General features: G+C 47.5%; 2 protein-coding genes across 2 annotated transcripts; both read right to left on the minus strand.

Moving 5' to 3' along the window:
• Positions 1 to 8,568: 8,568 nt before the first annotated feature.
• On the minus strand, positions 8,569 to 20,556 carry LOC141247283 (complement C1q subcomponent subunit C-like). The gene is made up of 3 exons (XM_073669202.1): positions 20,068 to 20,556; positions 12,489 to 12,657; positions 8,569 to 11,530 (listed from the first exon to the last, which is right to left on the minus strand). Exons 2-3 carry the CDS (start codon positions 12,643 to 12,645, stop codon positions 10,974 to 10,976), a joined length of 714 nt encoding a protein of 237 aa, XP_073525303.1. The 5' UTR covers positions 12,646 to 12,657; positions 20,068 to 20,556; the 3' UTR covers positions 8,569 to 10,973.
• A 480-nt stretch (positions 20,557 to 21,036) lies between these two features.
• LOC141247282 (complement C1q subcomponent subunit A-like) lies at positions 21,037 to 23,108 on the minus strand. The gene is made up of 2 exons (XM_073669200.1): positions 22,952 to 23,108; positions 21,037 to 21,921 (listed from the first exon to the last, which is right to left on the minus strand). The coding sequence occupies exons 1-2, from the start codon at positions 23,106 to 23,108 to the stop codon at positions 21,353 to 21,355; spliced, it is 726 nt and encodes a 241-aa protein (XP_073525301.1). The 3' UTR covers positions 21,037 to 21,352.
• Between the last annotated feature and the right edge of the window lie 3,645 nt (positions 23,109 to 26,753).

Below are 26,753 nucleotides of genomic sequence, written 5' to 3' on the forward strand. Positions count from 1 at the left end.
GTCTGGTGAGTCGTGTATCTAATCCTCTCCTGTGTGATACTGTCTGCTGAGCCGTGTATCTAATCCTCTCCTGTGTGATACTGTCTGCTGAGCCGTGTATCTAATCCTCTCCTGTGATACTGTCTGCTGAGCCGTGTATCTAATCCTCTCCTGTGTGATACTGTCTGCTGAGCCGTGTATCTAATCCTATCCTGTGTGATACTGACTGCTGAGCCGTGTATCTAATCCTCTCCTGTGTGATACTGACTGCTGAGCCGTGTATCTAATCCTCTCCTGTGTGATACTGACTGCTGAGCCGTGTATCTAATCCCATCCTGTGTGATACTGTCTGCTGAGCCGTGTATCTAATCCTCTCCTGTGTGATACTGTCTGCTGAGCCGTGTATCTAATCCTCTCCTGTGTGATACTGACTGCTGAGCCGTGTATCTAATCCTCTCCTGTGATACTGTCTGCTGAGCCGTGTATCTAATCCTATCCTGTGTGATACTGACTGCTGAGCCGTGTATCTATTCCTCTCCTGTGATACTGTCTGCTGAACCGTGTATCTAATCCTCTCCTGTGATACTGTCTGCTGAGCCGTGTATCTAATCCTCTCCTGTGTGATACTGTCTGCTGAGCCGTGTATCTAATCCTCTCCTGTGATACTGTCTGCTGAGCCGTGTATCTAATCCTCTCCTGTGTGATACTGTCTGCTGAGCCGTGTATCTAATCCTATCCTGTGTGATACTCTCTGCTGAGCCGTGTATCTAATCCTCTCCTGTGTGATACTGTCTGCTGAGCCGTGTATCTAATCCTCTCCTGTGTGATACCGTCTGCTGAGCCGTGTATCTAATCCTCTCCTGTGTGATACTCTCTGCTGAGCCGTGTATCTAATCCCATCCTGTGTGATACTGTCTGGTGAGCCGTGTATCTAATCCTCTCCTGTGTGATACCGTCTGCTGAGCCGTGTATCTAATCCTCTCCTGTGTGATACTGACTGCTGAGCCGTGTATCTAATCCTCTCCTGTGTGATACCGTCTGCTGAGCCGTGTATCTAATCCTCTCCTGTGTGATACTCTCTGCTGAGCCGTGTATCTAATCCTATCCTGTGTGATACTCTCTGCTGAGCCGTGTATCTAATCCTCTCCTGTGTGATACTGTCTGCTGAGCCGTGTATCTAATCCTCTCCTGTGTGATACCGTCTGCTGAGCCGTGTATCTAATCCTCTCCTGTGTGATACTCTCTGCTGAGCCGTGTATCTAATCCCATCCTGTGTGATACTGTCTGGTGAGCCGTGTATCTAATCCTCTCCTGTGTGATACTCTCTGCTGAGCCGTGTATCTAATCCTCTCCTGTGTGATACTGTCTGCTGAGCCGTGTATCTAATCCTCTCCTGTGTGATACTCTCTGCTGAGCCGTGTATCTAATCCTCTCCTGTGTGATACCGTCTGCTGAGCCGTGTATCTAATCCTCTCCTGTGTGATACTGTCTGCTGAGCCGTGTATCTAATCCTATCCTGTGTGATACTGTCTGCTGAGCCGTGTATCTAACCCTCTCCTGTGTGATACTGTCTGCTGAGCCGTGTATCTAATCCTATCCTGTGTGATACTGACTGCTGAGCCGTGTATCTAATCCTATCCTGTGTGATACTGTCTGCTGAGCCGTGTATCTAATCCTCTCCTGTGTGATACTGTCTGCTGAGCCGTGTATCTAATCCTCTCCTGTGTGATACTGTCTGCTGAGCCGTGTATCTAATCCTCTCCTGTGTGATACTGACTGCTGAGCCGTGTATCTAATCCTCTCCTGTGTGATACTGTCTGCTGAGCCGTGTATCTAATCCTATCCTGTGTGATACTGTCTGCTGAGCCGTGTATCTAATCCTCTCCTGTGTGATACTGTCTGCTGAGCCGTGTATCTAATCCTCTCCTGTGTGATACTGTCTGCTGAGCCGTGTATCTAATCCCATCCTGTGTGATACTGTCTGCTGAGCTGTGTATCTAATCCTCTCCTGTGTGATACTGTCTGCTGAGCTGTGTATCTAATCCTCTCCTGTGTGATACTGTCTGCTGAGCCGTGTATCTAATCCTCTCCTGTGTGATACCGTCTGCTGAGCCGTGTATCTAATCCTCTCCTGTGTGATACTCTCTGCTGAGCCATGTATCTAATCCTCTCCTGTGTGATACCGTCTGCTGAGCCGTGTATCTAATCCTCTCCTGTGTGATACCGTCTGCTGAGCCGTGTATCTAATCCTCTCCTGTGTGATACCGTCTGCTGAGCCGTGTATCTAACCCTCTCCTGTGTGATACTGTCTGCTGAGCCGTGTATCTAATCCTATCCTGTGTGATACTGTCTGCTGAGCCGTGTATCTAATCCTCTCCTGTGTGATACTGTCTGCTGAGCCGTGTATCTAATCCTCTCCTGTGTGATACTGTCTGCTGAGCCGTGTATCTAATCCTCTCCTGTGTGATACTGTCTGCTGAGCCGTGTATCTAATCCTATCCTGTGTGATACTGACTGCTGAGCCGTGTATCTAATCCTATCCTGTGTGATACTGTCTGCTGAGCCGTGTATCTAATCCTCTCCTGTGTGATACTGTCTGCTGAGCCGTGTATCTAATCCTCTCCTGTGTGATACTGTCTGCTGAGCCGTGTATCTAATCCTCTCCTGTGTGATACTGACTGCTGAGCCGTGTATCTAATCCTCTCCTGTGTGATACTGTCTGCTGAGCCGTGTATCTAATCCTATCCTGTGTGATACTGTCTGCTGAGCCGTGTATCTAATCCCATCCTGTGTGATACTGTCTGGTGAGCCGTGTATCTAATCCTCTCCTGTGTGATACCGTCTGCTGAGCCGTGTATCTAATCCTCTCCTGTGTGATACTGTCTGCTGAGCCGTGTATCTAATCCTCTCCTGTGTGATACTCTCTGCTGAGCCGTGTATCTAATCCTCTCCTGTGTGATACTCTCTGCTGAGCCGTGTATCTAATCCTCTCCTGTGTGATACCGTCTGCTGAGCCGTGTATCTAATCCTCTCCTGTGTGATACTGACTGCTGAGCCGTGTATCTAATCCTCTCCTGTGTGATACTGTCTGCTGAGCCGTGTATCTAATCCTCTCCTGTGTGATACTGTCTGCTGAGCCGTGTATCTAATCCTATCCTGTGTGATACTGACTGCTGAGCCGTGTATCTAATCCTATCCTGTGTGATACTGTCTGCTGAGCCGTGTATCTAATCCTCTCCTGTGTGATACTGTCTGCTGAGCCGTGTATCTAATCCTCTCCTGTGTGATACTGTCTGCTGAGCCGTGTATCTAATCCTCTCCTGTGTGATACCGTCTGCTGAGCCGTGTATCTAATCCTCCCCTGTGTGATACCGTCTGCTGAGCCGTGTATCTAATCCTCTCCTGTGTGATACCGTCTGCTGAGCCGTGTATCTAATCCTCTCCTGTGTGATACTGTCTGCTGAGCCGTGTATCTAATCCTCTCCTGTGTGATACTGTCTGCTGAGCCGTGTATCTAATCCTCTCCTGTGTGATACTGTCTGCTGAGCCGTGTATCTAATCCTCTCCTGTGATACTGTCTGCTGAGCCGTGTATCTAATCCTATCCTGTGTGATACTGTCTGCTGAGCCGTGTATCTAATCCCATCCTGTGTGATACTGTCTGCTGAGCCGTGTATCTAATCCTCTCCTGTGATACTGTCTGCTGAGCCGTGTATCTAATCCTCTCCTGTGTGATACTGTCTGCTGAGCCGTGTATCTAATCCCATCCTGTGTGATACTGTCTGCTGAGCCGTGTATCTAATCCTCTCCTGTGATACTGACTGCTGAGCCGTGTATCTAATCCTCTCCTGTGTGATACTGTCTGCTGAGCCGTGTATCTAATCCTATCCTGTGTGATACTGACTGCTGAGCCGTGTATCTAATCCTCTCCTGTGTGATACTGTCTGCTGAGCCGTGTATCTAATCCTCTCCTGTGTGATACTGTCTGCTGAGCCGTGTATCTAATCCTCTCCTGTGTGATACTGTCTGCTGAGCTGTGTATCTAATCCCATCCTGTGTGATACTGTCTGCTGAGCTGTGTATCTAATCCTCTCCTGTGTGATACTGACTGCTGAGCCGTGTATCTAATCCTCTCCTGTGTGATACTGTCTGCTGAGCCGTGTATCTAATCCTCTCCTGTGTGATACTGTCTGCTGAGCCGTGTATCTAATCCTATCCTGTGTGATACTGTCTGCTGAGCCGTGTATCTAATCCTCTCCTGTGTGATACTGTCTGCTGAGCCGTGTATCTAATCCTATCCTGTGTGATACTGTCTGCTGAGCCGTGTATCTAATCCTATCCTGTGTGATACTGTCTGCTGAGCCCTGTATCTAATCCTCTCCTGTGTGATACTGTCTGCTGAGCCGTGTATCTAATCCTCTCCTGTGTGATACTGTCTGCTGAGCCGTGTATCTAATCCTATCCTGTGTGATACTCTCTGCTGAGCCGTGTATCTAATCCTATCCTGTGTGATACTGTCTGCTGAGCCGTGTATCTAATCCTATCCTGTGTGATACTGTCTGCTGAGCGTGTATCTAATCCTCTCCTGTGTGATACTGACTGCTGAGCCGTGTATCTAATCCTCTCCTGTGTGATACTGTCTGCTGAGCCGTGTATCTAATCCTCTCCTGTGTGATACTGTCTGCTGAGCCGTGTATCTAATCCTCTCCTGTGTGATACTGTCTGCTGAGCCGTGTATCTAATCCTCTCCTGTATGATACTGTCTGCTGAGCCGTGTATCTAATCCTCTCCTGTGTGATACTGTCTGCTGAGCCGTGTATCTAATCCTATCCTGTGTGATACTGTCTGCTGAGCCGTGTATCTAATCCTCTCCTGTGTGATACTGTCTGCTGAGCCGTGTATCTAATCCTCTCCTGTGTGATACTGTCTGCTGAGCCGTGTATCTAATCCTCTCCTGTGTGATACTGTCTGCTGAGCCGTGTATCTAATCCTCTCCTGTGTGATACTGTCTGCTGAGCCGTGTATCTAATCCTCTCCTGTATGATACTGTCTGCTGAGCCGTGTATCTAATCCTCTCCGGTGTGATACCGTCTGCTGAGCTGTGTATCTAATCCTCTCCTGTGTGATACTGTCTGCTGAGCCGTGTATCTAATCCTCTCCTGTGTGATACCGTCTGCTGAGCCGTGTATCTAATCCTCTCCTGTATGATACTGTCTGCTGAGCCGTGTATCTAATCCTCTCCTGTGTGATACTGTCTGCTGAGCCGTGTATCTAATCCTATCCTGTGTGATACTGTCTGCTGAGCCGTGTATCTAATCCTCTCCTGTGTGATACTGTCTGCTGAGCCGTGTATCTAATCCTCTCCTGTGTGATACTGACTGCTGAGCCGTGTATCTAATCTCATCATGTGTAATTCTAAGCTGGATCTTCCAGTAATGTAATGGTCGTTTTTGGGGTCTGGTTGATCTTTCGGGGTCCTCATGGTCGTCTCCTCGGTGTCTCCATCTTGTAGAGAGTCTCTATTCCATATAATGGAGTCGCCTCTTCTATTATTATATAATCACTGTGGGAATGTAGCCTTATATTACATACTAACATAGTCTTCCTTTAACCTTAAAAACTAAGTCCATCTAGTTCCCCCCATAGCCGAACATGTTGATCCAGAGGAAGGAGACCCCCATAGGGCAAACACTAAGCTCCACATTGGGGGAAAAAATTACTTCCCGACTCCATACGGCAATCAGACTAGTTCCCTGGATCAACGCCCTATTGAGGAATCTAGTATATATAACCTGTCTTGGTATTGCAGACCCCCCAGTCCTCTAATAACCTGTCTGGGTATTGCAGACCCCCCAGTCCTCTAATAACCTGTCTTGGTATTGCAGACCCCCCAGTCCTCTAATAACCTGTCTTGGTATTGCAGACCCCCCAGTCCTCTAATAACCTGTCTTGGTATTGCAGACCCGCCAGTCCTCTAATAACCTGTCTGGGTATTGCAGACCCCCCAGTCCTCTAATACCCTGTCTTGGTATTGCAGACCCCCCAGTCCTCTAATACCCTGTCTTGGTATTGCAGACCCCCCAGTCCTCTAATAACCTGTCTGGGTATTGCAGACCCCCCAGTCCTCTAATAACCTGTCTGGGTATTGCAGACCCCCCAGTCCTCTAATAACCTGTCTGGGTATTGCAGACCCCCCAGTCCTCTAATAACCTGTCTGGGTATTGCAGACCCCCCAGTCCTCTAATAACCTGTCTTGGTATTGCGGACCCCCCCAGTCCTCTAATAACCTGTCTTGGTATTGCAGACCCCCCAGTCCTCTAATAACCTGTCTGGGTATTGCAGACCCCCCAGTCCTCTAATAACCTGTCTGGGTATTGCAGACCCCCCAGTCCTCTAATAACCTGTCTGGGTATTGCAGACCCCCCAGTCCTCTAATAACCTGTCTGGGTATTGCAGACCCCCCAGTCCTCTAATAACCTGTCTGGGTATTGCAGATCCCCCAGTCCTCTAATAACCTGTCTGGGTATTGCAGACCCCCCAGTCCTCTAATAAGCTGTCTGGGTATTGCAGACCCCCCAGTCCTCTAATAACCTGTCTGGGTATTGCAGACCCCCCAGTCCTCCAATAACCTGTCTTGGTATTGCAGGCCCCCCAGTCCTCTAATAACCTGTCTTGGTATTGCAGACCCCCCAGTCCTCTAATAACCTGTCTTGGTATTGCAGACCCCCCAGTCCTCTAATAACCTGTCTGGGTATTGCAGACCCCCAGTCCTCTAATAACCTGTCTTGGTATAGCAGGCCCCCCAGTCCTCTAATAACCTGTCTTGGTATAGCAGACCCCCCAGTCCTCTAATAACCTGTCTTGGTATTGCAGACCCCCCAGTCCTCTAATAACCTGTCTTGGTATTGCAGACCCCCCAGTCCTCTAATAACCTGTCTTGGTATTGCAGACCCCCCAGTCCTCTAATAACCTGTCTGGGTATTGCAGACCCCCCAGTCCTCTAATAACCTGTCTGGGTATTGCAGACCCCCCAGTCCTCTAATAACCTGTCTTGGTATTGCAGGCCCCCCAGTCCTCTAATAACCTGTCTTGGTATTGCAGGCCCCCCAGTCCTCTAATAACCTGTCTTGGTATAGCAGACCCCCCAGTCCTCTAATAACCTGTCTTGGTATTGCAGGCCCCCCAGTCCTCTAATAACCTGTCTTGGTATAGCAGACCCCCCAGTCCTCTAATAACCTGTCTTGGTATTGCAGACCCCCCAGTCCTCTAATAACCTGTCTTGGTATTGCAGACCCCCCAGTCCTCTAATAACCTGTCTTGGTATTGCAGACCCCCCAGTCCTCTAATAACCTGTCTTGGTATAGCAGACCCCCCAGTCCTCTAATAACCTGTCTTGGTATTGCAGACCCCCCAGTCCTCTAATAACCTGTCTTGGTATTGCAGACCCCCCAGTCCTCTAATAACCTGTCTTGGTATTGCAGACCCCCCAGTCCTCTAATAACCTGTCTTGGTATTGCAGACCCCCCAGTCCTCTAATAACCTGTCTTGGTATAGCAGACCCCCCAGTCCTCTAATAACCTGTCTTGGTATTGCAGACCCCCCAGTCCTCTAATAACCTGTCTTGGTATTGCAGGCCCCCCAGTCCTCTAATAACCTGTCTGGGTATTGCAGACCCCCCCAGTCCTCTAATAACCTGTCTTGGTATTGCAGACCCCCCAGTCCTCTAATAACCTTGGTCGCTCTTCTCTGCACCCGCTCTAGTTCAGCTATGTCTTTCTTATACACCGGAGACCAGAACTGTACACAGTATTCTAAGTGTGGTCGCACTAATGACTTGTACAGAGGTAAAATTATCTTCTCCTCATGAGCATCTATGCCTCTTTTAATGCATCCCATTATTTTATTTGCCTTTGCAGCAGCTGCCTGACACTGGCCACTATACGTGAGCTTGTCGTCCACCAATACACCCAGGTCTTTTTCAGTTACAGTTTTGCCCAGTGTTTTACAATTAAGCATATAATTATACATTTTATTTCCTCTGCCCAAGTGCATTACCTTACATTTATCCCCATTAAAGCTCATTTGCCATTTATCAGCCCAAGCTTCTAGTTTACATAGATCCTCCTGTAATATAAAATTGTCCTCCTCTGTATTGATTACCCTGCAGAGTTTAGTGTCATCTGCGGATACTGAAATATTACTCTGTATGCCCCCTACAAGGTCATTAATAAATATGTTAAAAAGAAGGGGGCCCAATACTGACCCCTGTGGTACCCCAATACTGACCCCTGTGGTACCCCAATACTGACCCCTGTGGTACCCCACTGTTACCTGAGACCCAGTCTGAGTGTTTTCCATTAATAACCACCCTTTGTTTCCTATCACTGAGCCAGTTCTTAACCCACATACATATATTTTCCCCTGTCCCCATTGTTCTCATTTTATGTATCAACCTTTTGTGTGGAACCGGATCAAAAGCTTTTGAAAAGTCCATATACACAACATCCACTGCATTTCCTTGGTCCAGTCCAGAACTTGCCTCCTCATAAAAACTGATCAGATGAGTCTGAGAGGAACGGTCCCTCGTAAATTGTGCGAATTGATGTTTTAATTATGATAAAATTGTACAATCAGGAGCCAGAAAAGATGAAGCCAATCAGTGAATAAGTGAGCAGGACTCCGCATGAGAGTTGTGCAGAGGAGGTTACAATCTACAGCAAGAAAAAAAGCTGCAAACACTATGCTGAGTCCAGGTAACATGGCTGGTAGCATTGCCATACCAGAAAGGGGGGAGTTGAGGAGTCTGGAGGAGGAGGAACGAGAACAGATGGTACGGGAGGAGGAGAAAAAGGACAAAGAAGATAGAGAGGACAGGAGAAGGAGTACAAAGAGGGTAGAGAGGACAGGAGGAGAAAGAAGAGGAGGGCAGAGAAGACAGGAGGAGGAAAAGGACAAAGGACAGGAGGAGGAAGAAGAAGAGGAGGAGGACAAAGAAGATAGAGAGGACAGGAGAAGGAGGACAAAGAGGGCAGAGAGGACAGGAGGAGGAGGAAGAAGAAGAAGAGGAAGAGGGCAGAGAGGACAGGAGGAGGAAAAGGACAAAGAAGAGAGGAGGAGGAGGAAGAGGACAGGAGGAGGAAAAGGACAAAGAGGGCAGAGAGGACAGGAGGAGGAGGAAGAAGAAGAAGAGGAAGAGGGCAGAGAGGACAGGAGGAGGAAAAGGACAAAGAGGGCAGAGAGGACAGGAGGAGGAGGAAGAAGAGGAGGACAGGAGGAGGAAAAGGACAAAGAAGAGAGGAGGAGGAGGAGGAGGAAGAGGACAGGAGGAGGAAAAGGACAAAGAGGGCAGAGAGGACAGGAGGAGGAGGAAGAAGAGGAGGACAGGAGGAGGAAAAGGACAAAGAAGAGAGGAGGAGGAGGAGGAGGAAGAGGACAGGAGGAGGAAAAGGACAAAGAGGGCAGAGAGGACAGGAGGAGGAGGAAGAAGAGGAGGGCAGAGAGGACAGGAGGAGGAAAAATACAAAGAAGAGAGGAGGAGGAGGAGGAGGAGGAAGAGGACAGGAGGAGGAAAAGGACAAAGAGGGCAGAGAAGACAGGAGGAGGAGGAAGAAGAGGAGGGCAGAGAGGACAGGAGGAGGAAAAGGACAAAGGAGAGGAGGAAGAAGAGGGCAGAGAGGACAGGAGAATGAGGACAGGAGGAGAAAAAGGACAAATTTGTCTGGAGGAGGAGTAAGAGGACAGGGAGGTCTGGAGAAGTGGAAAGGAGGACAGGATGATGATGATGATGAGGAAATGAACAGAGGCCTGGAGGAGGAAGAAAAGGACAGAGTGGTCTGGAGGAGGTGGAAGGAGGACAGCAAGTGGAAGGTGGACAAAAAGGACAGGAGGAGGAAGAAAAGGACTAAAGCTGTCTGGAGAAGGAGTTAAAGGACTGAGAGGTCTGGCGAAGGGGGAATGAGGACAGAAGGAGGAGGAGGACAAAGATGTCTGGAGCAGGAGGAAGAGGACAGAGGTATGGAGAAGGGGGAAGGAGGACAGAAAGGACAGGAGGAGGAAGAAGACAGAGAGGGGGAGGAAAAGGACAGAGGTCTGCATTAGGAGATAAAGAACACAGGTCTTGTGGAGGAGGAAGGAAGACAGAGGACAGGAGGAGGAAAAAGGACAGAGCCATTTAGATAGGTCAAAAAGATCAGGTTCTTCCACAACTTCATAAACATGTATGATTGGCTGATTGCGGTCTACATGTTTAAAGAACATTTGTCAGGAGGATTGTCCATCTTGAGCCGTATATATGAACACGCTGGTCATAGGTAGCTGAATACTTTAATACCTTGATATCTGCAATCTGATGTCTTATTCCAGATAACAACTTATTTACATATTTAAAAAAATGTGGATTTAAGATCTATGGTTGGGGCATAGCTCTCCACAAGACTCCGCCTCCAGAGTGTATTGTAAATGACATAAGGTGTTTCCGGTGTGATGAGCGATGGCCGCTCTATGCTCTCCTGATCTCACGGCAGAGCTGTGTGTGGTTATGAGAGAGGACTGTCAGTCATTACATGTCTCACACTGGTAACACCCCCTGTAATTTACAATAAGCTCTGGAGGTGGAGTGTCAGGGAGATCTATATCCCGCCCATAGATCTTAATAGCTCATTTACATATTAAGAAAATGTGGATTTCTCTGGATTAAGAAATCTGATTGCAGATATCAATGTATCATTTAATTCAGCTTCCTATGACCTCCATGTCCACATAGACAGCTCTGGAGGGACGATCTTACCGACAGATTCTTGTCATGGAAATTACAGATGGCTGAACGCACATGGTAATCCCTTGTGTAAAGCCAGATTTAATCTCCGGCCCAGGTAAGGAGTTGGAGTTGGAGTTGGAGTTGGAGTTGGAGTTGGAGTTGGAGTTGGAGTTGGAGTTGGAGTTGGAGTTGGAGTTGGAGTTGGAGTTGGAGTTGGAGTTGGAGTTGGAGTTGGAGTTCTAATCTGGAAATACAAGGAACCCTGAGAACACGCTGTCGTTATCCTCGATTCCTATCATACCGTTGTAGTCATTGACAGACAACCACACCTCTTGGCTCCTCTTCAGCTGGACCAGCACCCCCCCTGATGTGACCTGCTGGGAGTTGGACATGTGGTCACAGAAGCTGACCTTTCGGACATTGGCTGCGTATAGAGAGACACAAAGGTTGGAGGAATGTGAAGCATGATACACAAAGTAATACAGTCCAGGGATCCGGCACACAAAAGATCCTGAAGTGGCATTATAGTCCTGGTGGTCATTGGTGATGACTCTGTTGAATATGATGGGGGTGTTCTTTGCAGGGTGTATTTCTGTTGCTCTCGCCATTGTGAAAGCTGATTGATATTGTTGCTTGTGGTTACCCGAAATTCCTTTGTCCCCATGGGGGCCTTGCTCACCTTTGTCCCCAGGAGGGCCAGGTGGTCCCTTTGGTCCATTTTTTCCCATTGGACCTGGAAGCCCCTTTGTCCCTTTTTCACCTTTAAGATTTAACATGTGAGAGCTGGCTGGAATACCTGTGTGATGACAAGAGGACACCAGAGTAAGAAACGTGACATGACTCCAATAATACCAGAGCAAAAGCATAAGCATCGAAGAGATGACAAGAAACAAATTACTAATAGAAACCTAGGAATGGAGTCGAGAAAAAATAGCTCTTGGAGCACTGAACCAAGAAGAACACTGACATATGAAACAAGGAGGAGGAAAGGACTGTGTCCTATAAGTTAAAGAGGTAGAGAACCATGAGAGGACAGTGATTTGAAAACCAAGGAGAAAAGATCAAAAAGAGGACATTGACCTGGAAACATTGGAGGAAAGTCAACCAAGGGCAGCGTGAACTGTAAGCCAAAGGAGCGGAGAACCAGGAATGGACAGTGATCTGTTAACTAAGGAGGAGAACCAGAAGAGGACAGTGACCAGAAAACCAAGGGGAGTAGAACGACAAGAGGACAGTGACCAGAAAACCAAGGGGAGTAGAACGACAAGAGGACAGTGACCAGAAAACCATGGAGTTGAAACAGAAAAAGACAAACCAAGGGGAGAAGAAACAGGAGAGGACAGTGACCTGAAAACAATGGATTAAAACCAGTTGAGGACAATGTTAACTGTAAGCCAAAGGAGAGGAGAACTAAACACGGATCTGTAAGTCAAGGAAGACAACTGGAGAACCAGGAGAGGACAATTCCTTGTAAACCAAGGAGAAGAACCAGATGATGATAGTAACCTGTAAAGGAGAGAAGACCAAACAGAGGATAGTGACCTGTAAACAAAGGAGGAGGACCAGGAGAGGACAAGGGTCTGTAACCCACAGCTAGTCCACAATGATTTAGTCACAGGGAGTTGAGACCTTTTTCTTTCTATTGACTGTGAATCTGAAAGGACATCTTCTCAGTAGATGGCACACACAGCCCTTGACACCAGATGAGATTTAAGTGGAATATTAAAGAATTATCAGCTGGGAAAGTAATTTACCTTTCTCTCCTATTGCTCCTTTCTGCCCATCTCGTCCATCTCTGCCTGGGATTCCTGGTATTCCTGGCATACCTGGCATCGCTGCGAAGCATGGAGAGTCTGAACTCTCCACCCATGTGAACAGCATCAGGACAAGGACACCAGTTTCAAGCAACATAATTGATGTTCTCTACAAGAATAGACAATGAGACTCTCACAGGGAAAATGGCGGAACCAATACTTTTACTCCATCATAGGAGAACGGCGCGGTCACTGGAGGAAGAGCAAAGAAGGAAAGTGGAGTCACTGGATGAAGAGGAAGGTGCAGTCACTGGAGGAAGGTGCGGTCACTGGAGGAAGGTGCAGTCACTGGAGGAAGGTGCAGTCACTGGAGGAAGAGCAAAGAAGGAAACTGGAGTCACTGGATGAAGAGGAAGGTGCAGTCACTGGAGGAAGGTGCGGTCACTGGAGGAAGGTGCAGTCACTGGAGGAAGGTGCAGTCACTGGAGGAAGGTGCAGTCACTGGAGGAAGGTGCAGTCACTGGAGAGAGCAAAGAAGGAAAGTGGAGTCACTGGAGGAAGAGGAAGATGCAGTCACTGGAGGAAGATGCAGTCACTGGAGGAAGGTGCGGTCACTGGAGGAAGGTGCAGTCACTGGAGGAAGGTGCAGTCACTGGAGGAAGGTGCAGTCACTGGAGGAAGGTGCAGTCACTGGAGAGAGCAAAGAAGGAAAGTGGAGTCACTGGAGGAAGAGGAAGATGCAGTCACTGGAGGAAGGTGCAGTCACTGGAGGAAGGTGCAGTCACTAGAGAGAGCAAAGAAGGAAAGTGGAGTCACTGGAGGAAGGTGCAGTCACTGGAGGAAGGTGCAGTCACTGGAGAGAGCAAAGAAGGAAAGTGGAGTCACTGGATGAAGAGGAAGGTGCAGTCACTAGAGAGAGCAAAGAAGGAAAGTGGAGTCACTGGATGAAGAGGAAGGTGCAGTCACTAGAGAGCAAAGAAGGAAAGTGGAGTCACTGGATGAAGAGGAAGGTGCGGTCACTGGAGGAAGGTGCAGTCACTAGAGAGAGCAAAGAAGGAAGGTGGAGTCACTGGATGAAGAGGAAGGTGCAGTCACTAGAGAGCAAAGAAGGAAAGTGCAGTCACTGGAGGAAGGTGCAGTCACTAGAGAGCAAAGAAGGAAAGTGCAGTCACTGGAGGAAGGTGCAGTCACTAGAGAGAGCAAAGAAGGAAAGTGGAGTCACTGGATGAAGAGGAAGATGCAGTCACTGGAGGAAGGTGCAGTCACTGGAGGAAGGTGCAGTCACTAGAGAGAGCAAAGAAGGAAAGTGGAGTCACTGGAGGAAGGTGCAGTCACTGGAGGAAGGTGCAGTCACTGGAGAGAGCAAAGAAGGAAAGTGGAGTCACTGGATGAAGAGGAAGGTGCAGTCACTAGAGAGCAAAGAAGGAAAGTGGAGTCACTGGATGAAGAGGAAGGTGCAGTCACTAGAGAGCAAAGAAGGAAAGTGGAGTCACTGGATGAAGAGGAAGGTGCGGTCACTGGAGGAAGGTGCAGTCACTAGAGAGAGCAAAGAAGGAAGGTGGAGTCACTGGATGAAGAGGAAGGTGCAGTCACTAGAGAGCAAAGAAGGAAAGTGCAGTCACTGGAGGAAGGTGCAGTCACTAGAGAGCAAAGAAGGAAAGTGCAGTCACTGGAGGAAGGTGCAGTCACTAGAGAGAGCAAAGAAGGAAAGTGAAGTCACTGGATGAAGAGGAAGGTGCAGTCGCTGGAGGCAGGTGCGGTCACTGGAGGAAGGTGCAGTCACTAGAGAGAGCAAAGAAGGAAAGTGGAGTAACTGGATGAAGAGGAAGGTGTGGTCACTGGAGGAAGGTGCAGTCACTAGAGAGCAAAGAAGGAAAGTGCAGTCACTGGAGGAAGAGCAAAGAAGGAAAGTGAAGTCACTGGATGAAGAGGAAGGTGCAGTCACTGGAGGAAGGTGCGGTCACTGGAGGAAGGTGCAGTCACTAGAGAGAGCAAAGAAGGAAGGTGGAGTCAATGGATGAAGAGGAAGGTGCGGTCACTGGAGGAAGGTGCAGTCACTAGAGAGAGGAAAGAAGGAAAGTGGAGTCACTGGATGAAGAGGAAGGTGCAGTCGCTGGAGGAAGGTGCGGTCACTGGAGGAAGGTGCAGTCACTAGAGAGCAAAGAAGGAAGGTGGAGTCACTGGATGAAGAGGAAGGTGCAGTCACTAGAGAGAGCAAAGAAGGAAAGTGGAGTCACTGGATGAAGAGGAAGGTGCAGTCACTAGAGAGAGCAAAGAAGGAAAGTGCAGTCACTGGAGGAAGGTGCAGTCACTAGAGAGAGCAAAGAAGGAAAGTGGAGTCACTGGAGGAAGAGGAAGGTGCAGTCACTAGAGAGAGCAAAGAAGGAAAGTGGAGTCACTTGATGAGGAAAGTGCAGTCACTAGAGAGAGCAAAGAAGGAAGGTGGAGTCACTGGATGAAGAGGAAGGTGCAGTCGCTGGAGGAAGGTGCGGTCACTGGAGGAAGGTGCAGTCACTAGAGAGAGCAAAGAAGGAAGGTGGAGTCAATGGATGAAGAGGAAGGTGCGGTCACTGGAGGAAGGTGCAGTCACTAGAGAGAGGAAAGAAGGAAAGTGGAGTCACTGGATGAAGAGGAAGGTGCAGTCGCTGGAGGAAGGTGCAGTCACTGGAGGAAGGTGCAGTCACTAGAGAGAGCAAAGAAGGAAAGTGGAGTCACTGGAGGAAGGTGCAGTCACTGGAGGAAGGTGCAGTCACTAGAGAGAGCAAAGAAGGAAAGTGGAGTCACTGGAGGAAGAGGAAGGTGCAGTCGCTGGAGGAAGGTCCGGTCACTGGAGGAAGGTGCAGTCACTAGAGAGAGGAAAGAAAGAAAGTGGAGTCACTGGATGAAGAGGAAGGTGCAGTCACTAGAGAGAGCAAAGAAGGAAAGTAGAGTCACTGGATGAAGAGGAAGGTGCCGTCACTGGAGGAAGGTGCAGTCACTAGAGAGAGCAAAGAAGGAAAGTGAAGTCACTGGATGAAGAGGAAGGTGCAGTCGCTGGAGGAAGGTGCGGTCACTGGAGGAAGGTGCAGTCACTAGAGAGAGCAAAGAAGGAAAGTGGAGTAACTGGATGAAGAGGAAGATGCAGTCGCTGGAGGAAGGTGCAGTCACTAGAGAGCAAAGAAGGAAAGTGCAGTCACTGGAGGAAGAGCAAAGAAGGAAAGTGAAGTCACTGGATGAAGAGGAAGGTGCAGTCACTGGAGGAAGGTGCAGTCACTGGAGGAAGGTGCAGTCACTAGAGAGCAAAGAAGGAAAGTGGAGTCACTGGATGAAGAGGAAGGTGCAGTCACTGGAGGAAGGTGCAGTCACTAGAGAGAGCAAAGAAGGAAAGTGGAGTCACTGGATGAAGAGGAAGATGCAGTCGCTGGAGGAAGGTGCAGTCACTAGAGAGCAAAGAAGGAAAGTGGAGTCACTGGATGAAGAGGAAGGTGCAGTCACTGGAGGAAGGTGCAGTCACTAGAGAGAGCAAAGAAGGAAAGTGGAGTCACTGGATGAGGAGGAAGGTGCAGTCACTGGAGGAAGGTGCAGTCACTAGAGAGCAAAGAAGGAAAGTGGAGTCACTGGATGAAGAGGAAGGTGCAGTCACTGGAGGAAGGTGCAGTCACTGGAGGAAGGTGCAGTCACTGGAGGAAGGTGCAGTCACTAGAGAGCAAAGAAGGAAAGTGGAGTCACTGGATGAAGAGGAAGGTGCAGTCACTGGAGGAAGGTGCAGTCACTAGAGAGCAAAGAAGGAAAGTGGAGTCACTGGATGAAGAGGAAGGTGCAGTCACTGGAGGAAGGTGCAGTCACTGGAGGAAGGTGCAGTCACTAGAGAGAGCAAAGAAGGAAAGTGGAGTCACTGGATGAAGAGGAAGATGCAGTCACTGGAGGAAGGTGCAGTCACTGGAGAGAGCAAAGAAGGAAAGTGGAGTCACTGGAGGAAGGTGCAGTCACTGGAGGAAGGTGCAGTCACTAGAGAGAGCAAAGAAGGAAAGTGGAGTCACTGGATGAAGAGGAAGGTGCGGTCACTGGAGGAAGGTGCAGTCACTAGAGAGAGCAAAGAAGGAAAGTGAAGTCACTGGATGAAGAGGAAGGTGCAGTCGCTGGAGGCAGGTGCGGTCACTGGAGGAAGGTGCAGTCACTAGAGAGAGCAAAGAAGGAAAGTGGAGTAACTGGATGAAGAGGAAGGTGTGGTCACTGGAGGAAGGTGCAGTCACTAGAGAGCAAAGAAGGAAAGTGCAGTCACTGGAGGAAGAGCAAAGAAGGAAAGTGAAGTCACTGGATGAAGAGGAAGGTGCAGTCACTGGAGGAAGGTGCAGTCACTAGAGAGAGCAAAGAAGGAAAGTGAAGTCACTGGATGAAGAGGAAGGTGTGGTCACTGGAGGAAGGTGCAGTCACTAGAGAGAGCAAAGAAGGAAAGTGAAGTCACTGGATGAAGAGGAAGGTGCAGTCGCTGGAGGAAGGTGCGGTCACTGGAGGAAGGTGCAGTCACTAGAGAGAGCAAAGAAGGAAAGTGGAGTAACTGGATGAAGAGGAAGATGCAGTCGCTGGAGGAAGGTGCAGTCACTAGAGAGCAAAGAAGGAAAGTGCAGTCACTGGAGGAAGAGCAAAGAAGGAAAGTGAAGTCACTGGATGAAGAGGAAGGTGCAGTCACTGGAGGAAGGTGCAGTCACTAGAGAGCAAAGAAGGAAAGTGGAGTCACTGGATGAAGAGGAAGGTGCAGTCACTGGAGGAAGGTGCAGTCACTGGAGGAAGGTGCAGTCACTGGAGAGAGCAAAGAAGGAAAGTGGAGTCACTGGATGAAGAGGAAGATGCAGTCGCTGGAGGAAGGTGCAGTCACTAGAGAGCAAAGAAGGAAAGTGGAGTCACTGGATGAAGAGGAAGGTGCAGTCACTGGAGGAAGGTGCAGTCACTAGAGAGCAAAGAAGGAAAGTGGAGTCACTGGATGAAGAGGAAGGTGCGGTCACTGGAGGAAGGTGCAGTCACTGGAGGAAGGTGCAGTCACTAGAGAGAGCAAAGAAGGAAAGTGGAGTAACTGGATGAAGAGGAAGATGCAGTCGCTGGAGGAAGGTGCAGTCACTAGAGAGCAAAGAAGGAAAGTGGAGTCACTGGATGAAGAGGAAGGTGTGGTCACTGGAGGAAGGTGCAGTCACTAGAGAGAGCAAAGAAGGAAAGTGAAGTCACTGGATGAAGAGGAAGGTGCAGTCGCTGGAGGAAGGTGCGGTCACTGGAGGAAGGTGCAGTCACTAGAGAGAGCAAAGAAGGAAAGTGGAGTAACTGGATGAAGAGGAAGGTGTGGTCACTGGAGGAAGGTGCAGTCACTAGAGAGCAAAGAAGGAAAGTGCAGTCACTGGAGGAAGAGCAAAGAAGGAAAGTGAAGTCACTGGATGAAGAGGAAGGTGCAGTCACTGGAGGAAGGTGCAGTCACTGGAGGAAGGTGCAGTCACTAGAGAGAGCAAAGAAGGAAAGTGAAGTCACTGGATGAAGAGGAAGGTGTGGTCACTGGAGGAAGGTGCAGTCACTAGAGAGAGCAAAGAAGGAAAGTGAAGTCACTGGATGAAGAGGAAGGTGCAGTCGCTGGAGGAAGGTGCGGTCACTGGAGGAAGGTGCAGTCACTAGAGAGAGCAAAGAAGGAAAGTGGAGTAACTGGATGAAGAGGAAGATGCAGTCGCTGGAGGAAGGTGCAGTCACTAGAGAGCAAAGAAGGAAAGTGCAGTCACTGGAGGAAGAGCAAAGAAGGAAAGTGAAGTCACTGGATGAAGAGGAAGGTGCAGTCACTGGAGGAAGGTGCAGTCACTAGAGAGCAAAGAAGGAAAGTGGAGTCACTGGATGAAGAGGAAGGTGCAGTCACTGGAGGAAGGTGCAGTCACTGGAGGAAGGTGCAGTCACTGGAGAGAGCAAAGAAGGAAAGTGGAGTCACTGGATGAAGAGGAAGATGCAGTCGCTGGAGGAAGGTGCAGTCACTAGAGAGCAAAGAAGGAAAGTGGAGTCACTGGATGAAGAGGAAGGTGCAGTCACTGGAGGAAGGTGCAGTCACTAGAGAGCAAAGAAGGAAAGTGGAGTCACTGGATGAAGAGGAAGGTGCGGTCACTGGAGGAAGGTGCAGTCACTAGAGAGCAAAGAAGGAAAGTGGAGTCACTGGATGAAGAGGAAGGTGTGGTCACTGGAGGAAGGTGCAGTCACTAGAGAGAGCAAAGAAGGAAAGTGAAGTCACTGGATGAAGAGGAAGGTGCAGTCGCTGGAGGAAGGTGCGGTCACTGGAGGAAGGTGCAGTCACTAGAGAGAGCAAAGAAGGAAAGTGGAGTAACTGGATGAAGAGGAAGATGCAGTCGCTGGAGGAAGGTGCAGTCACTAGAGAGCAAAGAAGGAAAGTGCAGTCACTGGAGGAAGAGCAAAGAAGGAAAGTGAAGTCACTGGATGAAGAGGAAGGTGCAGTCACTGGAGGAAGGTGCAGTCACTAGAGAGCAAAGAAGGAAAGTGGAGTCACTGGATGAAGAGGAAGGTGCAGTCACTGGAGGAAGGTGCAGTCACTGGAGAGAGCAAAGAAGGAAAGTGGAGTCACTGGATGAAGAGGAAGATGCAGTCGCTGGAGGAAGGTGCAGTCACTAGAGAGCAAAGAAGGAAAGTGGAGTCACTGGATGAAGAGGAAGGTGCAGTCACTGGAGGAAGGTGCAGTCACTAGAGAGCAAAGAAGGAAAGTGGAGTCACTGGATGAAGAGGAAGGTGCGGTCACTGGAGGAAGGTGCAGTCACTAGAGAGCAAAGAAGGAAAGTGGAGTCACTGGATGAAGAGGAAGGTGTGGTCACTGGAGGAAGGTGCAGTCACTAGAGAGAGCAAAGAAGGAAAGTGAAGTCACTGGATGAAGAGGAAGGTGCAGTCGCTGGAGGAAGGTGCGGTCACTGGAGGAAGGTGCAGTCACTAGAGAGAGCAAAGAAGGAAAGTGGAGTAACTGGATGAAGAGGAAGATGCAGTCGCTGGAGGAAGGTGCAGTCACTAGAGAGCAAAGAAGGAAAGTGCAGTCACTGGAGGAAGAGCAAAGAAGGAAAGTGAAGTCACTGGATGAAGAGGAAGGTGCAGTCACTGGAGGAAGGTGCAGTCACTAGAGAGCAAAGAAGGAAAGTGGAGTCACTGGATGAAGAGGAAGGTGCAGTCACTGGAGGAAGGTGCAGTCACTGGAGGAAGGTGCAGTCACTGGAGAGAGCAAAGAAGGAAAGTGGAGTCACTGGATGAAGAGGAAGATGCAGTCGCTGGAGGAAGGTGCAGTCACTAGAGAGCAAAGAAGGAAAGTGGAGTCACTGGATGAAGAGGAAGGTGCAGTCACTGGAGGAAGGTGCAGTCACTAGAGAGAGCAAAGAAGGAAAGTGGAGTCACTGGATGAAGAGGAAGGTGCGGTCGCTGGAGGAAGGTGCAGTCACATCAGGAAAGTGAAGTCACTGAATAAAGGTGCAGTTATTGGAAGAAGGGAGGTACAGCCAGTTGGAGAAGGTGCAGTCACTCTATTCCCATTCTCTGCGTGCTACATGACAGCCCTCATATCCATATGCCCCAAAATTTACGCACTGACCTCTAGCACTGGACACCTTTGAAGATTGCTCTGTCCTCAGTGACCGGTAATCTCTGCCTGAGAAGAAAATGCTGCCTGTCACATCCTCTTTCCTCCTCCATTGCTGGTGCTGACACTTGGAATTTCTCTTCTGCTTTTTCCATCTGTGACTGGAACCACAAGTTCCGTTTCTTGTAAGAGAAATGAGGAAAATGCTGAACACGAAGAATGGTCACTTCTAGAAAGCTTAATGGAGAAGCTGGCAGACAATCTGCCCATGACCGCCTCGCAGCAGTAGTCGCATGGTGTCCTGCAGACATGGACATTACCAGCCATCATGGCCTCTCTGCCTACATCGCAGTGCCACTATTTGCCCTTCTTCAGCTTTCTCAAATCTTTCTTAGAATCTTTGGCTTCTTCTTCTTTGAGCCAAGTGGGTGCAGAATACGTTGCTGGCATCCAACGAGCTTTCTTAAGTATGTGACGGCCGAAAGGAGGAATGCGGAACAGGTAGTGCCAAAGAGGGTTTGGGTCAGGGCACGAGCAGCACCCCTATCACATGTGTGGAGGGGTCTCTGCCCCCATAATAACATTATTCACCTACTAGGACTTGGAGCTGAGCCGACCTCACATCACAAAGTCCCGAAGTGGCCATTCCTGGAGAAGGTCACACGGCGGCAGTGCCTAAGGATCTACACCCAATGGTACCACCGAGTCCGAGAAGAGCTGGAGCGTTGGTGGAGTGACCCGAGAGCGACCGCTGCGGAGTGACCCGAGAGCGACCGCTGCGGAGTGACCCGAGAGCGACCGCTGCGGAGTGACCCGAGAGCGACCGCTGCGGAGTGACCCGAGAGCGACCGCTGCGGAGTGACCCGAGAGCGACCGCTGCGGAGCCGTTGGAGATATCACAGGTGCAGTGTGTTATACTCCAGTCACACATGGTAGAAGTGGGAATAAGGGTCTGTGTAAGGTACTGAAGGACTCAGAAGGTGAAGTGTAATACCGATTTATTGCAGGAACAACAGAGAATGCGAGAAGCTGAGGACACCTACTCAAGATAGATCTAGAAACGAGAGGGCTCAAAGCTGAGGGGGGCTCAAATGCAGAAAGTTTAACAAAGGGTTAACTTGGCCACGGTCACTGAGGACCACCTAAGTTATGGAGGACCACCAGTCACTGAGGACCATCAGCTTAAGTCATGGAGGACAACTGGCCTAAGTCACAGAGGACCTCCAGTCTCAAAGGGCCACCAGCTATGATCATGGAGGACCGCCAAGTTCGGGGAGGCTCTATTTTATGCGCTATGCTAATCTCTTGGGTACAGCAGGAAGCCGCTGAAGATGCTGCTGACATCGGCTCCTGCCATTTTTCGGAATTTGGCATCAGCTTCTATCCAGACCTGATCCCCAAGGCCTAGATTGAGGACAGAGCCCCCTGAGTTCACCTGTGGTTGATTGCGCACATTGCGGTCACAGAAGCTCAGCAGTTTCCTACCGGCCTCTCCATGTTTCTTCACCCAGATCTGCAGACAGAGGTCCCCCAGCGAGACCACCTGGAAGGTAAAATAGTAGTACCCAGCCTCGGCGCAGGAGAACGCCCCCGTGCTGGCGTCATACACATTTGCCTCATTGGTGATGATCTGGGTAAACAGGAGCCGATTGTCTTTAATTTTTTGCTGGACAGCAGAGAACGCTGGTCTTCGCTGAGCCTTGGCATCTTCCATGGCTCCACTCGCTCCTTTAGGGCCTTGATCTCCTGGAGGTCCTGGTGGGCCCTCCGTTCCTATGTAGCCTACATTACCTGGCTCACCAGGGGCCCCAGGATCTCCAGAATCCCCTTTACTCATAGTCAGTCCCAAAGAATGGCCTGGAGCTCCTATAGGGTCAAAAAAGAAGTGCCATAAGATACCGGTCAGCATTGACACTATCGTGCCTCATTATATCATCACACTTCTCATAATAATCCCATAAGAAGGAAAAGCGATGGAATCATGGAAATCACCGGACGGAGACGTGATAGAGATCTGTAAATGATGGAAACTACATTTCCAAAACGTGCCTCATCACTGACCTCACTCCACCACTCTGAAAGGTTATTATGGTGCAGATCGAGATGGCAATGGAGGCTGGTGGGAGGTCTGTCCTCTTCAGTGATAAGTCCAACTTTTGTCTTGGACGCAATGATAGCTGAAGATTGGCTTGGAGACCACGTGGGCAAAGCCATGAAAGGACGTTTGTCGTAGAGAAAAATTGACAAATCCCTAAAGACATTTCCGGAGAGGGAACATATCACCCTAACATTAAAAATATGGGATTAATTATAACTGGTGAAGTGACAAACATAACACATTCACTCACATCACTCTATGGCCACCCTAACACCTCCAACGTAATAACGTTAGAATGATGATGCTATGCATGCCATGCTTCATCTCTATAGAAAGGTAAAATAGTGATAGGAAACATGACAACTATCTCCCACCTGGGACCTCCAGGGGCAAAGATATCTTAAAAATTCTGGATCTCAATCTTCTAAAGACCTAAACATTTCACTGTCAGCCCCCCATATCAGCTCACCATAGGCAGGTATGTTTGAGTAAACTTGATCTGATAAAAATCAGAGCTTGGGATTTGTCATTTGTCAGTCATGGGAGATAGTTTACTGTAGTTCTGTCCCTTGCATCTACGAAAACTAAGAGCTCCCCTTCATTAAAGCCAGTGCTAAGCTTGCGACAACAGGTTATCGGCGGGGCCACCTGGCTGTTCCCTGATAACATTTATGAGGGAACGTCACACGGGTCCTACTCCTATCATTATGGTGTAGGGGAGCGTAATGTCCGGTTGACGAACCCCTCTAGTCTCCATTGAGCACAACGGGGAAATCATTGGTCAGTGATCACACAGACGCTGCCGGCAGTGGATCCCGATGCTTTGTACATTCAGCGGCAGAACCTTCCTCAGATGACCATTAATGACCCCAGTGATCACAGCCGAGGCCGGAGGCGCCGGGATTTCTGCACGAGGCTCAGACTCCAGAAAGGAGAATCCAGAGGTTGTGATCATATTGTCTCCATGATTCCACCGTGTGCAGAAGGGACATCTCCGACCAGGGACCTCCATCATCCACCACTAATCCTTCTGGAGTCACATGTTCAATACATAAATGTACACACCCGTATTATCAGAACATTATATATACAAGGCTCAGTATAAGTGAGTACACCCCTGTATTATCAGTACACTATATATACAGTGCTCAGTATAAGTAGTACACCCCTGTATTATCAGTACATTATATATACAGTGCTCAGTATAAGTGAGTACACCCCTGTATTATCAGTACATTATATATACAGGGCTCAGTATAAGTGAGTACACCCCTGTATTATCAGTACATTATATATACAGCGCTCAGTATAAGTGAGTACACCCCTGTATTATCAGTACATTATATATACAGCGCTCAGTATAAGTGAGTACACCCCTGTATTATCAGTACATTATATATACAGGGCTCCGTATAAGTGAGTACACCCCTGTATTATCAGTACATTATATATACAGTGCTCAGTATAAGTAGTACACCCCTGTATTATCAGTACATTATATATACAGGGCTCAGTATAAGTGAGTACACCCCCTGTATTATCAGTACATTATATATACAGGGATCAGTATAAGTGAGTACACCCCTGTATTATCAGTACATTATATATACAGCGCTCAGTATAAGTGAGTACACCCCTGTATTATCAGTACATTATATATACAGGGCTCAGTATAAGTGAGTACACCCCTGTATTATCAGTACATTATATATACAGCGCTCAGTATAAGTGAGTACACCCCTGTATTATCAGTACATTATATATACAGGGCTCAGTATAAGTGAGTACACCCCTGTATTATCAGTACATTATATATACAGTGCTCAGTATAAGTGAGTACACCCCTGTATTATCAGTACATTATATATACAGTGCTCAGTATAAGTGAGTACACCCCTGTATTATCAGTACATTATATATACAGGGCTCAGTATAAGTGAGTACACCCCTGTATTATCAGTACATTATATATACAGCGCTCAGTATAAGTGAGTACACCCCTGTATTATCAGTACATTATATATACAGGGCTCAGTATAAGTGAGTACACCCCTGTATTATCAGTACATTATATATACAGGGCTCAGTATAAGTGAGTACACCCCTGTATTATCAGTACATTATATATACAGGGCTCAGTATAAGTGAGTACACCCCTGTATTATCAGTACATTATATATACAGGGCTCAGTATAAGTGAGTACACCCCTGTATTATCAGTACATTATATATACAGGGCTCAGTATAAGTGAGTACACCCCCTGTATTATCAGTACATTATATATACAGGGCTCAGTATAAGTGAGTACACCCCTGTATTATCAGTACATTATATATACAGGGTCAGTATAAGTGAGTACACCCCTGTATTATCAGTACATTATATATACAGGGCTCAGTATAAGTGAGTACACCCCTGTATTATCAGTACATTATATATACAGGGTCAGTATAAGTGATTACACCCCTGTATTATCAGTACATTATATATACAGGGCTCAGTATAAGTAAGTACACCCCTGTATTATCAGTACATTATATATACAGGGCTCAGTATAAGTGAGTACACCCCTGTATTATCAGTACATTATATATACAGCGCTCAGTATAAGTGAGTACACCCCTGTATTATCAGTACATTATATATACAGCGCTCAGTATAAGTGATTACACCCCTGTATTATCAGTACATTATATATACAGGGCTCAGTATAAGTGAGTACACCCCCTGTATTATCAGTACATTATATATACAGGGCTCAGTATAAGTGAGTACACCCCTGTATTATCAGTACATTATATATACAGCGCTCAGTATAAGTGAGTACACCCCTGTATTATCAGTACATTATATATACAGGGCTCAGTATAAGTGAGTACACCCCTGTATTATCAGTACATTATATATACAGTGCTCAGTATAAGTGAGTACACCCCTGTATTATCAGTACATTATATATACAGGGCTCAGTATAAGTGAGTACACCCCTGTATTATCAGTACATTATATATACAGGGCTCAGTATAAGTGAGTACACCCCCTGTATTATCAGTACATTATATATACAGCGCTCAGTATAAGTGAGTACACCCCTGTATTATCAGTACATTATATATACAGCGCTCAGTATAAGTGAGTACACCCCTGTATTATCAGTACATTACATATACAGGGCTCAGTATAAGTGATTACACCCCTGTATTATCAGTACTTTACATATACAGTGCTCAGTATAAGTGAGTACACCCCTGTATTATCAGTACATTATATATACAGGGCTCAGTATAAGTGAGTACACCCCTGTATTATCAGTACATTATATATACAGCGCTCAGTATAAGTGAGTACACCCCTGTATTATCAGTACATTATATATACAGGGCTCAGTATAAGTGAGTACACCCCTGTATTATCAGTACATTATATATACAGGGCTCAGTATAAGTGAGTACACCCCTGTATTATCAGTACATTATATATACAGCGCTCAGTATAAGTAGTACACCCCTGTATTATCAGTACATTATATATACAGGGCTCAGTATAAGTGAGTACACCCCCTGTATTATCAGTACATTATATATACAGCGCTCAGTATAAGTGAGTACACCCCTGTATTATCAGTACATTATATATACAGGGCTCAGTATAAGTGAGTACACCCCTGTATTATCAGTATATTATATATACAGGGCTCAGTATAAGTGAGTACACCCCTGTATTATCAGTACATTATATATACAGGGCTCAGTATAAGTGAGTACACCCCTGTATTATCAGTACATTATATATACAGAGCTCAGTATAAGTGAGTACACCCCTGTATTATCAGTACATTATATATACAGCGCTCAGTATAAGTGAGTACACCCCTGTATTATCAGTACATTATATATACAGGGCTCAGTATAAGTGAGTACACCCCTGTATTATCAGTACATTATATATACAGGGCTCAGTATAAGTGAGTACACCCCTGTATTATCAGTACATTATATATACAGCGCTCAGTATGAGAGAGTACACCCCTGTATTATCAGTACATTATATATACAGCGCTCAGTATAAGTGAGTACACCCCTGTATTATCAGTACATTATATATACAGGGCTCAGTATAAGTGAGTACACCCCTGTATTATCAGTACATTATATATACAGGGCTCAGTATAAGTGAGTACACCCCTGTATTATCAGTACATTATATATACAGGGCTCAGTATAAGTGAGTACACCCCTGTATTATCAGTACATTATATATACAGGGTCAGTATAAGTGATTACACCCCTGTATTATCAGTACATTATATATACAGGGCTCAGTATAAGTGAGTACACCCCTGTATTATCAGTACATTATATATACAGTGCTCAGTATAAGTGAGTACACCCCTGTATTATCAGTACATTATATATACAGGGCTCAGTATAAGTGAGTACACCCCCTGTATTATCAGTACATTATATATACAGGGCTCAGTATAAGTGAGTACACCCCTGTATTATCAGTACATTATATATACAGCGCTCAGTATAAGTGAGTACACCCCTGTATTATCAGTACATTATATATACAGCGCTCAGTATAAGTGAGTACACC

Source organism: Phyllobates terribilis, unplaced genomic scaffold, assembly GCF_046119375.1.
Source record: "Phyllobates terribilis strain yellow unplaced genomic scaffold, ASM4611937v1 Scaffold_2875__1_contigs__length_101509, whole genome shotgun sequence".
NCBI lineage: Eukaryota > Metazoa > Chordata > Amphibia > Anura > Dendrobatidae > Phyllobates > Phyllobates terribilis.

Coding starts and splice junctions, on each gene's coding strand:
- LOC141247283 (XM_073669202.1), bottom strand. CDS start 12,645: ATGTTGCTTGAAACTGGTGTCCTTGTCCTGATGCTGTTCACATGGGTG. Junction 11,531..12,488: donor AGGAGCAATAGGAGAGAAAG/GTAAATTACTTT, acceptor GTCATCACACAG/GTATTCCAGCCAGCTCTCAC.
- LOC141247282 (XM_073669200.1), bottom strand. CDS start 23,108: ATGATCACAACCTCTGGATTCTCCTTTCTGGAGTCTGAGCCTCGTGCA. Junction 21,922..22,951: donor CGGGATCCACTGCCGGCAGC/GTCTGTGTGATC, acceptor TTGACCCTATAG/GAGCTCCAGGCCATTCTTTG.